Raw genomic sequence first — 11,787 nt, forward strand, 5'->3', positions numbered from 1 at the left:
ATGGCAGTGGCAGCCAGGAAAGGCAGGGTGATGGCCTCCCTGCTTGCCAGCAGCCCCGTGGCCATCGCCACCACGGCTCAGCCAGGCTTCCCGGGCAGCTGGCTTAGCTGGATCCCACGTGAGTATGGCAGTGCTTGCCCTGCTCTCTCAGGCAGCATTATCCCAGGGGTCGCTCCTGGAATTGGAGGCTGTGTATCCACTTCTCCCTCCCTCCAAATCCCTTTTTTCATCGGGGTCCATCAGGGTGGGGCTGCTGCAAAGGGGTACTGTGCTGCACCGGGAGTGCAGGGCATCCTTGCTGTCCATTTGGAGAATGCTCTCCACCACAGCCTCCCTGCATGGGGTCTGTCCAGGATTATAAGGACAATTTTTAAACTACAACTTAATGCTGAAGCACCAGGAAAGGGTTTAAATGCACTATCTATGTTTTTGCTTGGTTTTAACTCTTCTGTCCATCTCCATTCCCTAAACGTCTCACCAGTACCCAAATGGGCACTCATCGCTGTGGCTGTGGCAGCAGCCGTTCTTGTCCTCCTCTTCCTCATCTGCATCATCAGGTACTGCTGTTGCAAGAAGAAGCCCAAGAAGAAGGAGAGAGTCAACTTGCATGCTGTCAGCAGCTCCACCATGGCTAGCCTCGTGCGTCCTGCTTTCCCCTCTCCCCCGCTTCCCTCCTTCCTAAGAGGTTTGCTGCCACCATGCCTGGTCCCGGGAGTGGCTGGGGATGTGGCTGAGCATGTCCTGAGGGTAGTGCTGCTCTCTGCTGCAGGTCCAGCCTGAGATGGAGGACCTGGAGCGGGGTGTGGAGCAGACGGGGCGAGGAAAGCTGCAGTACTGCCTGGAGTACAACTTCCGTGCTCAGGAGGTAGGGATGCTTCTGGTGGCGGCACAGCAGGGAAAAGGCTTTGCTCTTGCATGGTCCCTTTTTGCTGCCCACTGAGGTGGACCATACCTTCTTGCACCTCTCCCCCTGCCTGCAGCCACCCAGCTCTTACACCAACATAGTGCAGAGGCATATTCCCTGCTGCACTAGCTGGCTTCCCACCTAGCCCCCCATCATCTGGCCTCCACCACCTGGTGACCTTGTGCATCAATCCCTTTAAGCTGAAAGTTGGTGTGAAGCAGGCAGCTGAGCTGAAGGCCATGGACAGCGGAGGCACATCCGATCCATATGTGATCGTCTACCTAACGTCCGATATGAAGAAGAAGTATGAGACCAAGGTTTACCGCAAGACCCTGAACCCCATCTTCAATGAGAGCTTCACTTTCCTGGTAAGAAACTATAGTTCATTGTTTTTTGGTCACATCACGAGCATTACACAGGCATTGCTCCCTGGGCAAAAACTTCTGCAGGCAGGGAGATGCTTTTGCAATCAGGATGGGGAAGCCTCAGAGAGAAAGACCTGTTATTGCATCCACTGCCCTGTCCCATGGGGCAGGGCTGCCACTGAGAAGTGAGTTCAGGCTTTCGGGTCTTCCCCTGCAGGTACCCCAGGCGGAGGTGCCTGAATCCACACTGGTGATGCAGATCTATGACTTCAACCGCTTTGCCAAGCACGACATCATCGGTGAGGTCCGGCTGCCCCTGGCCAGTGTCAGCCTGCAGCATGTCATCGAGCAGTGGAGCGACCTGGCAGCAGCCAGTAAAGTGGAGGTTGGTCCTGGTGGGTGGGAAACTGCTGGGAGGGATGCGCTGTCACTTTGCTTGCCACCACCCCAAGAAGCAGGCTTGCAGGGGCAAGCATGAGGGTGGGGGAAACCCAGGAAACCTGGGGCCAGCCTGGTGGTCCAGCCCCAGGTGAGCTGGCTCCTCTGCCCGATGCTTACTGCTGGTATCTCTCCATCAGGAAGAGCAACTGGGCGAGATCTGCTTCTCGCTGCGCTATGTCCCCAGCACCGGCAAGCTGACGGTGCTCATCCTGGAAGCCAAGAAGTTGAAGCGGATGGACTCTGATGGGCTCTCAGGTAAGCAGGGGCTGCTCATGCTCAGATCTCCCTACTCCTGCCCGACAAGTGGGATACTGTGGTCTGCTTGGGAATGGCCCAGGGAAGCTGTTTTGTGGCTGAGCTCCACAGTTGAAAATTGTCACTTGTGCCAGCCATGTCCTCTCTCTCCTCAGATCCTTTTGTTAAGGTGCATCTCATCCTGAACAGGAAGAAATGGAAGAAGAAGAAGACAAGTGTGAAGAAAAACACCTTAAGCCCTTACTTCAATGAGGCGTTTGTTTTTGAGGTGCCTTTCAATCAGATCCAGGTGGGTTTCCCTGCAGTGCCCAGGGCTGAGCAGGTCCCCTGCTGTGGCAAGCCCCCTCCCACTGACCCTCTTTCTTGTGTTGCTTTCCCCCCAGAACGTGGATGTGGTCATCTCTGTCTGGGATCATGACAAAGTGACCAAGAACGAGCCCATCGGCAAACTCTTCCTTGGCTGCCGGGCAACAGGCAACCAGCTGCGGCACTGGTCCGACATGCTGTCCAACCCACGCCGGCCCCTTGCCCAGTGGCACAGCCTGCAACCTCCAGATGTGGTTGACAAAGCCCTGGGGCTGAAGTTCCACCTCAAGCTGCCCCTGCCCCCCAGATAGTGAAGGTCTCCTCTTCCTCCTCCACCATGGGGGGCAGGACAGAGGGCTTGCAGAGGGGTGAGGGGCTTCTGCTCAGCAGCATCTGGACATGTTGGTCCCAGCTCAGTGCCAGCAAAGAGGGCGCTGGGGGCTCCTGGTGCAGCTCATACCCTGTATAATGCCTGGAGCGGAGCAGCTCGGCACCCCAAGGCAAGGCTGGATGTGGAGCAGAGGATGCTAGAGTGGACAGTATGGTCACAGTAGCCAGCTCATCCCAACCACTCATGGCCTGGGGGAACAAATACAGAGACCTTCAAGCTCATGCAAAACCACTGAGTCCGTTGGTATTTCTAAAGCAGAGGACTAATGTGTGGGCAGCCTGGGGTTGGCAGTTTCTTTGGTTGTGAATAACTCAGCAAGAAGCAAGTTCTTGGGAAGGCTTTACATGTCCTGGGAAGGCTTTTAAACAAGACCAAGATCTTAAAGCACCCTAAGAGGCCTGAGAGGAGAGAAAGAGGACAGGCTGGCGAGGAAGGTGTTGGAGACAAAAGACTAGCTCTTTAGTGCCTCTGCAATAAGCATGCTCTGTGTCCTGGCTAGAGGGTGAAAGAGGACAGCAAAATCAGCCACTGGCTGTCCACACAGCTTCACTCTTAGCCTGTTCCCAGCCTGTGCTGACTTGTGCACCCCAAGATGTGACTCAGCATGGGACCCACCAGTGACCATCCCCACAGACCATGCAGATGAGGCAGCACAGTGTTGGCTCCATCCACACTGTGTGTTTCTACTGTGCTGGCGCAGCAAGGTTTGTACCCTCGGCACCTGGAGGGGCTGCCAGGGTGGAGGGGCTGAGGCTCTTGCTTTCATGCCATGACCAGATCACACTACCCTGATGAAGGCTGGGTTGCAGCCCTCATGTCACTTCTGGGGAGATTTCACTTAATCTGGGAGGTTTTTGTGGCCACATGTCCTGCCTTGCCCTGCTTCATGGGGCTTTGGGGCTACATAAGTAAAGATCCCTCCTAGAAGGATGAGGACATCAGAGAAGTGCTACTGTCCCTACCCGTCCTTGAGTACACTGCAGTTTGTGGTGGCTCAGGAGCAGCTCCTCTGAGCCATCTGCAGGAGGAAGCTTGCTGCATTTGGCTGGAGGAGGGAATTGCCTTTGCTCCGAAATACTTCTGCTGCAAAGCAGCCACTGTACACAGAAGATTTGGGCTCATGTCATTGTATTTCGGCCCATAAGAGAATAGGAAAGTATAATAATAATAGCTATTGCCTGGGCTCTGGAAGGCAGAGAGCCTGGCGCATGAATGAAGAGTCATTAATATTGAAAAGCAGTTAATCTGCAATTACCCAGAGCTCCACAGTGCAACCATCCAAGAGCTAAACAAACATGGTGAAGCTGAGGAAGATTATGAAAACTCTCAGTAGAGATTAATGATCTAAGCTTAACCATAAAAAGCTGCTGCGTCTACTTCTTGATAAATATTCTCCAGGCTTTGCTACGGCCACAAGGAGAAGGAATGACAGGGTGGTTTTAAGATGGTTGTAACAAGTAGAACGTGGTTTCTGCTGGGGAAACAGCATTTGCTGGTAGCTGTTAATGAGATGGAGGAGGAAATCAGTCACCTGAGAAAAACTTGTGAAGTTTTGTGAGGCTTTAAAGCCTCAACCTTCAGTCTCAGCCTTGAATCAGGTAGGAATGGGCTGTGAAGAAGGGAACATCTCTGAATGGGGTTTGGGGTCCCAAATCCATCGCCAGGTTGGTTTTTGGTGATGCTGTGTGGTGATTTAGGGCCATGCAGGACCCAGAAGGGTTTTGGAAGTGCTGGGAACAGGCATTTTGTGTGTGCTTTTTCCAGCCCCCTTTTTTGAAGTTGTGGCCTTGAGGTTCACTGCACAATTTATGGGGCCAGGCATAAAAGCACATGCATATTAGTTGCAAAATGGACATAGCTGAAGAAAGTGCAGGGACATCCCTTCCCTGACTCCTTGAGAAAGACTACCCCCAATATCAGTGCCCACCACACCTCTTTCCATCTTTGGCCTCACTCAAAGCCCAAGTCACTGGTGCAGTCCCAGGTGAGCAGAGCTGGCAATGGAAGCCTGTGGCACTTTTTTGGGGGAACCCAGGGACCCTGGGAGCCAGCTCCCAGATGGGCCAGCTCCATGCAGCCTGGGCTGCTCCTTGGTGCTGTGAAACTCAGCAAACCAACTTGTTTGCTCTAGAGGGAGAGGCGAGCAGGTGGGGATGATCTCCACCCAGCTCTAGGTTTTAATGAACCGCCAAGGTTGCTTTCTTTTTCCATCATTGCTTTTCCTTCTCAGTGTGCCTTGTGCTCTTACAACAAGGCTGTAAGTGCTCTCCTCCTCCAGCAAGATCCTTTTTGTATCTGCTGGCAGCTGTTTAAAGCAGGGCTGGCAGAGCTGAGCTTCATTTCATGGCTTATTTCACCCAAAGTGAATGCAGCCCTCTTGGGAGCCTGTTCACTGGAAAGAGGATGGTCCCATCTCACACACAAGCATCTCCTTTTCACCTTGGCCTTGGCAAGGCCAGTTGTCCCCCATCTGCCAGGGCCAGATGTCTGAGCATCTTCTGCCCAGCTGATGCTTCTTGTGCACTTGGAGGGCCTGGAGCAGGAGGATTCCCCAGTGGAAGGTGCAACAAGAAGAGAAGCTAAAGGAGGGGCGACACCAACTCCTCCTCAGTTTGTGTCTGTGCTGGATTCCCCTGTCTGCATCTAGAGGGCAGGGCAGGTACGTGCTCCAAGCTGGGTCTCTGTGTCATCTGGTCTGTGGCCCTGATAAGAGTCTCACCAGCTAAGATTCCTTCTTCTGGAGATGGAGTGTGTGTGTGTGTGGGAGAGGAAGCTGTGATGCTCTGGTGCAAGCCTGTTCCCATTGCCGCAAAGCCTGTTGGTACCCGGGCAGCCATGCTGGAGGTGTTCACGTGGCTTTTTCCAGGAGGCAGGAGCCAGCCTGATCCTGCACCACAAGGGCAAAGAGGTTTTTGCTGGTGGGTTAAGGGGGGCAAAAGCAGGTATCCAAAGCCAGTCTGTATGGTGCAAGGTGTCTGGTTGGCAGGTGGGGAGTTAGTTTCTCTGCTTCATGCAAAGGACAGTCCCTCTGCATTTAATTAGCAGCTTTGCAGGATGGTGGCAAGGCAAAAAGTAGGGCTTGGGCCAGGCAGAGGTCTGTTAAAGGAGACAAGAAGGACTGAAAATCAAGGTGTTTGCTATTAAGATTCATAATCTCAATTATTTACATACATACTTCTGACCTCCAGAGGTCCCTCCCAAAGCAAATTATTCCCTCATTCAGTGATTTTTACGATATTTGTTCCTGCACTTCAGGAAATCAAACACAAGAGCCACACCACGAGAAGGCTGAGCCGTATATGTGCTTATTGCCAGTCATCTGCCATGAGACAAAAATGATTATGGGCTGTCATCGTTCAGCTTGGGTATGCGCTGGCTGTCCTCCAGCCACAGATTTTTTGGCTTGTCTCACAGTTTTTGAGAGCTGGAGAATATCTAAGCTTTTCTCACAAGGACCAAGCGTGCCCATTTTATAAATATTCGATAACTAGCATCAGTATGTTTCACAATTTTATGGGTTAACGTGTACTTTGACACATACAGAAACTTTTTGAAAGCCTTGGCTCCTGGATTTGCAGGGTCTTACGCAGGTTTGCAGCTTTTACTTTTAAACCACAGTTTTATCCTTTGTGGTTGTGGTGGGGGAGGGACGGGGGGAAATACATGAGGATGCCTCCACGCAAAGCAAGAGGACGGTTGGCTTTTGTTAGAGGCTCTCGCAAAGATGCAGGGGTCCTGACAGCCCCCTGGCCATCTTGAGCCCAGGGTTTCCTGTGGGACATTGGCCGTGGGCGATGGCAGAAGGAGGCCGTGCGCAAGGGTCACCCGAGTTTTCAAGGTGGATGGGAGGAAAGCCGGTACCCCCCGGACAGAGCAGAGGAGGGGAGGCGAGGCATCGTGGGGTCCTCCCGCCCGGAGCCCCACCATGAGCCCATCACGCTCGAAGCGGGGGAAGGAGGGGATGTGTTTGGCCACGCTTCCTATTGAAACTACATCTCCCAGGCTGCCCGGCAGGCTGCCCCTCCAGAGGGAGGGCTGCTTGGGGGGGACAGGGGGCAGCCGCCGGCCCCTGCCGACCCTGGCATCCTGCCCTCGCCTACGGTAAAGCACCGGGGCGGGGGCGGGACGGGGGACGGGAAACTTTGCTGAAGGGTCCTGCGCGATGCGGGGTGGGAGGGACGGCTGCGGCCGGCCAAGTGGCCTCTGGGAAACTCCGGTGGGAAAGGGGGGTGCCGGAAAGGGGTGCTGGGAGAGGTCCCTCCCCAACCGGGCGCCGGTGGGAAAGGGGTGGAGGGAAGAGGTCGTGCCCGGGCTCTGGGGTCTCTGGGGGAGGTGCACGGCAGGGAGGGGAGGAAAGGGGAAGGGACGTGAGGGGGGCTTTGTGTTGAAGCTGGGAGCATGGTGGGGGGGAACGGAACGGAAGGAGAGAGGCAGGAGGGCTGCGGAATGGTACGTTCTTGCCTCTCGGGGCGATTGCTTCCTCCTCTGCCCTGGCCGAGTCTGCTGTGGATGTGACTTTCAGTTTCTCAGGGAGAGGCAAGGAGCCCTGCCCTTATCCCTACTCCTTTTCTTATCCACTTTTTCCTACCCTTTCGCCTCTCTTTCCTGCTCCCTTTTTCCTGCCCCCACCCTTTTATCTCTACTCCCTTTTCTCGGCTCCCTTGCCTCTACCCCGACTGCTGCTGGGGCTCTTGCATCTGGGATTGTTCCTGCCGCAAACTGGACTTGTTTTGCTTCTGGATCAGGCTGATGACACAGAGGTGTTTTTAGTACCACTTTACATCCTGGTGCACCTTTCACTGTTGTGGACAGGAAGGGAGGAGGGTTTCCCTCGTGGGGTGGCAGCCTCCTGCCCCAAACAGTGCCATCCGAGGAGTAGGACTGATAATGGATGCGTGGAGATGCTCCCCAATGGCTACTTCCATTTGAACTTTGCGGACAGACCTAAAAAACTTAAACCTCCCATTTCTCCATATTTCAGGTCTTGGCAGAATGGAGCCAGAGGAGAAGCAGCACAAGGATTTCAGAATTGTCACGCTGCCGGGCAAAAGATGTCCGCCAAAGAAGATTGGCATTACAGGTGAGTGGATGCCCATCTGTGATGACTTGTTGCGCGTCAACAAGACGGGTTTCTCAACCAGCCTTGCTAACTTCACACAAAGGTGATGAAATCCCTGCGGGCACTTACTGCAGTTTGGCTTGAGCAGAAACAAGCACAAAGTCAATTAGGAATAGCAGTTCAGCTGAGCTGAAATGAGGTCTTGACCTGCAAACACCCCAACCCATATCTTAAAAATTTTAAGTCCTGTGAGCTGTGTTGGGGAAGATGGTAGTTTTGCAAACAAGTGTTTCATCACCCTGCTCATAAACATGGACATTTCAGATGTCCCCATCTAAGTCAGTTATCTGGGGGCAGCAAACGCTCTGTGAGAAACAGGCACTTTGAGTAGTGAATCATTCATTGTTCATTTAGGATTAGAAGAATTGCACCCTTGGAAGAGTCAGTTCTCCTCATTGCCTGTGAAGGAGGTGGCTGGCTCAGATGGAGGCTTCTGCTCAGTTGGCATCTGGGTTTGCCCTGGATGGAGAGCATCTTCCTCTTAACTTACATAAAAGAGCAGTTTTGACATAGGAGCTTGAATTTTGGCATGAAGGGTGTCAGTTAAGACAACCCAGTTAAAACACTTGGCCCTTGGTGTTATGAAAAGCTCGTGGGGAACTTTACTCTCCACATGACAAAGGACACGTTCACATCTGCAAAGGCCAGAAACAAAATCCTCTGAAGGTCTCTCTGCTTTGGGTGCACTCATCCCACACCACCCCTGACGACTGGGTATGTGCTAAACTCAGGTCTGGCTCCATAGAGGAAAACTCTTGTCTCAGATACACCCTGAAGTAAGCAGCATGGGGAGTGGTGTTGAAAGATGCTTGATGGGGTTGGGTGTTGAGTTTTTCTGGCTCAGTCGTCTCCTAGTCTGAGCTCAGCGTCTCCCTTCCCAGGCCTAATTGTGAAGCACCTCCAGAAGACCTTCCAGAGGCCCATTGCTATGCACCTGTCTTCTCCCATGGCTCTCTCTCAGTGCTGTGCAGGTAAGTGAGGCTGCTGAGGGTCTTTGCAACTCCTAGCTTTTTATGAAATGTGGTGTCTGGGGTCACACAGCACTTGCAAAAAGCCAGTGAGCTTGAAATACATAATTTCTGGAGAATCATTCTCTACACGGCCACCGGTTTGTAGGGCAGTCACTGACCTTGGGGAGAGAAGAGCTTTGTGCTTTATTGCTCTTTTTTTGTGTGTGTGTGCTCTATGGCCACTTTTTAAATTTTATTTATTAACATAGTGTTCTTGCTGCTGCTTCGTTTTGGCACAGAGAGCCTGAAAGACCTTTTGATAGTGAAGACATGTTGCAACTATACTCATTTGAGCACACAGTGGTCTCAGACTGTTCTCCAGACACATTCTGGGTCATGTCCTGATCTTTAGCAGGGTTTGAGGACGTGCAGACACACGGATGATTGTGATCAGGTGTCAGGTCACTGTTGTAATACTATCCAGGGGCAGGCTTGGAGGAGATGCCAGAGGGATCACCTCAGCTGCTGGAGGCCTGAGCACATACCTCTCTTGGGCAGAGGTGTTGGCTGTTGGCTTTCAAGAGGGTCTGCCAACTCAGCCTAGGGCCATGGAGAAAGGGACGGGTTGTGACAGCGTCTGAGACACCTTCTGGTCCAAGTGGCCAGGGTGGAAGTGGGAAAAGCTCCTGTGAGGAGTGAGATCTGCGCCTGGAGCTTAGCTGGGAACAGAGTGATGCTAAGCCTGGCTAACACAGCCTCTCCATTGCTGGAGACTGACACTTCATCCAGAGGGGTTCTCTGTTATTTGCCCTCTCCCTGCAGCTGCTCTTCACCCCTTTGTGTTTTCAGTTTGAAATGCTGTCCTTCCTGGCTCCAGCTTGCAATGTGTTGCAAACCCCTCCAGCAGCCCACACTGAAGAGAGTCCCTCTGGAGTGGAAGGGATCATTAAAATGCCTTGTTTCTCTTCAAGGCCAGTGTTCATATCGAAAGCACCTGTGTGTGAGTACATACGGAGTTGTTCTCTTTCTACAGGCTCTTGTCCAAACTTGGTGATGAGTAAAAGTGAAGCGCATGAAGAGAAGGGTGGGGATGTGGTGTCCGTAGCCATGCAGCCCGGCAGGACACACCAGTCACTCTGCTTAGCGCCATCAGCAGGAGAGGACCACTGCTCCAGCGAATTGGCACCCCAGGACTGGCAGAGTGGTCTGCAGGTCCAGGTGAGCCTTTATGGAATGTTTGTGCCTGACCCAGGGGAACAGGAAGGCTGGGTATTTGGGCTGGTGATGTGCAAGGTCTTCAGGGCCTCTAGTGTCTCCAAGTGCTGCCGTGGGCAAAGCCAACTGCCATCTTATGCCTCCTTGCTCATGTGGCTGGAGAGCCAAGTTTCTGCAGTCTCACCAGTCCTTTCTTTTTTTTTGCAGATAGAAGAAACAGAGGGTAGAGAGGCAGCCCACAGCCTGAGGTCCCTGGCACAGACATCCCATTCTTGTGCCCTCAGATCCAGTCCCACCCCTGCTCCTCCCCTACCTTGTCCAGCAGACTCCCCTTCCAAGGCCAAGCTCTCCAGCTGCTTCTCCATCTTCTCGCCATTGTCACAGAGCTCCAAGCCTGATTCCAGCCCGCTGCCTTGTGCCAACTCCAAGAAGTCCCTCAGGGGGAGCTGGAAGAAGAACCTGCATTTTGAGGAGCCCACCAGGCCGAAACCAGGAGAGCCTGCATGTTCCCCCTTCACAGGACCCATCATCACTCGGATAACTGATGGCATCTACCTGGGTAACCTCAACGCTGCCTACAGTGGGCGGGCACTGTGCACCAACAGCATTGACAGCATCATTGACATGAGCAGCCTGCCCAGTGACTGCAGCCTGAGCATCATACCCTGCATGTGCCGACGGGGAGAGTTCAGGCACAGCTGGTCACGCCTCAAGGTCGACATCCAGCCTCCGCTTCATGGGGATCATCACAAAAAGGGGCAACCCTGCTTCCGGGACATCAATGAGTGCATTGAAGCCTCGCTGGAGAAAGGGAAGCGTGTCCTCATCCACTGCAGGGATGGTTACTCTCTAGGTCCTACTTGCGTCATTCAGTACCTCATGGTCAAGCACAGCATGAGGCTGCTGGCAGCCTACGAGTTCGTGAGGGCACGGTACCCCCTGAACATCCAGGAGTGTCATCAGGACCTTCTGGTGGGTTTGGAGATGTCCCTGCAGCCTGGAGCTATCAACATCACATGTCTGAAGCACTCTCTTTCAAGGAAGATGGCGTGGAGCTAAATGGACAGGGTGGCTGTGGTGTTTTGTCAGAGGAAAAGCCAAAAGCCTTAACTCCATCTCATGGGTGAATGAGGTGACTGTAGCTGTGGGTGTGTAGGACAGCACTGGCACAAGATGCAAAGGCAATGCCCTTACTTTGTTCCTAGAGGCTGGTGCCGGCAGAAGTAGAGCATGGGGAGCTCTTTTAGGGATACACTGGAGGGAGAGGGAGAGTTCTGGGCAGGATGGGAGCCATGTGCTTTGCTTTGGTTTGATGTGATTTTGGGAAAGCAAAGGGAAGTCAGACACTGTTTTGCTCAGTGGTCCTGCCTCAGCTTTTACCATGAGCTCAGCTGTTGCTGAGTAGAAGGCTTGTTTTTTTGCTAACAGTGTCATCCTTGGAAGTAAGACATGATGTCGTCTGGTGTCATGTCACTCCATAGTGCCTGTCCACTTGATGCTTGTAGGATGTTGAAGAGGAGGCAAGGTGTAAGGGTGTAGGAGATGGCCATGAGGGAGAGCTTGCATGGGTCCATTAGCCTAGTCCTTCCAACACACGGTGGTTCCCTGGAGAAACCTGGCCTGTCCCAGAAGTACCACATCTGAGTCTCTCTAAAGCACAGGGCAGAACCTCCTGTACATGAGGATGGTGAAAGTGCTCTGGGAATGGTGGGGCAGACTCATGGCATATTCCTCTAGCATGAGTGGAGGAGAACAAGGGCAGGGAACAAGGTCATCTGCTCCACAGGAGAGGTGCCCAAGTGTGAACAGTGTGTTCACTCCCAGCCCCTGTGCAATACCAT

General features: G+C 53.1%; 1 protein-coding gene across 1 annotated transcript; it reads left to right on the top strand.

Annotated features, from left to right (window-relative positions):
• Nucleotides 1-2,582, top strand: SYT8 (synaptotagmin 8). Its single transcript, XM_074149253.1, has 8 exons — nucleotides 1-118; nucleotides 482-639; nucleotides 770-865; nucleotides 1,105-1,272; nucleotides 1,487-1,654; nucleotides 1,848-1,965; nucleotides 2,121-2,254; nucleotides 2,349-2,582. The coding sequence occupies exons 1-8, from the start codon at nucleotides 1-3 to the stop codon at nucleotides 2,580-2,582; spliced, it is 1,194 nt and encodes a 397-aa protein (XP_074005354.1).
• The last annotated feature ends 9,205 nt before the right edge of the window (nucleotides 2,583-11,787 follow it).

This window comes from Numenius arquata, chromosome 6 (genome assembly GCF_964106895.1).
Source record: "Numenius arquata chromosome 6, bNumArq3.hap1.1, whole genome shotgun sequence".
In the NCBI taxonomy this organism is placed as follows: Eukaryota; Metazoa; Chordata; class Aves; order Charadriiformes; family Scolopacidae; genus Numenius; species Numenius arquata.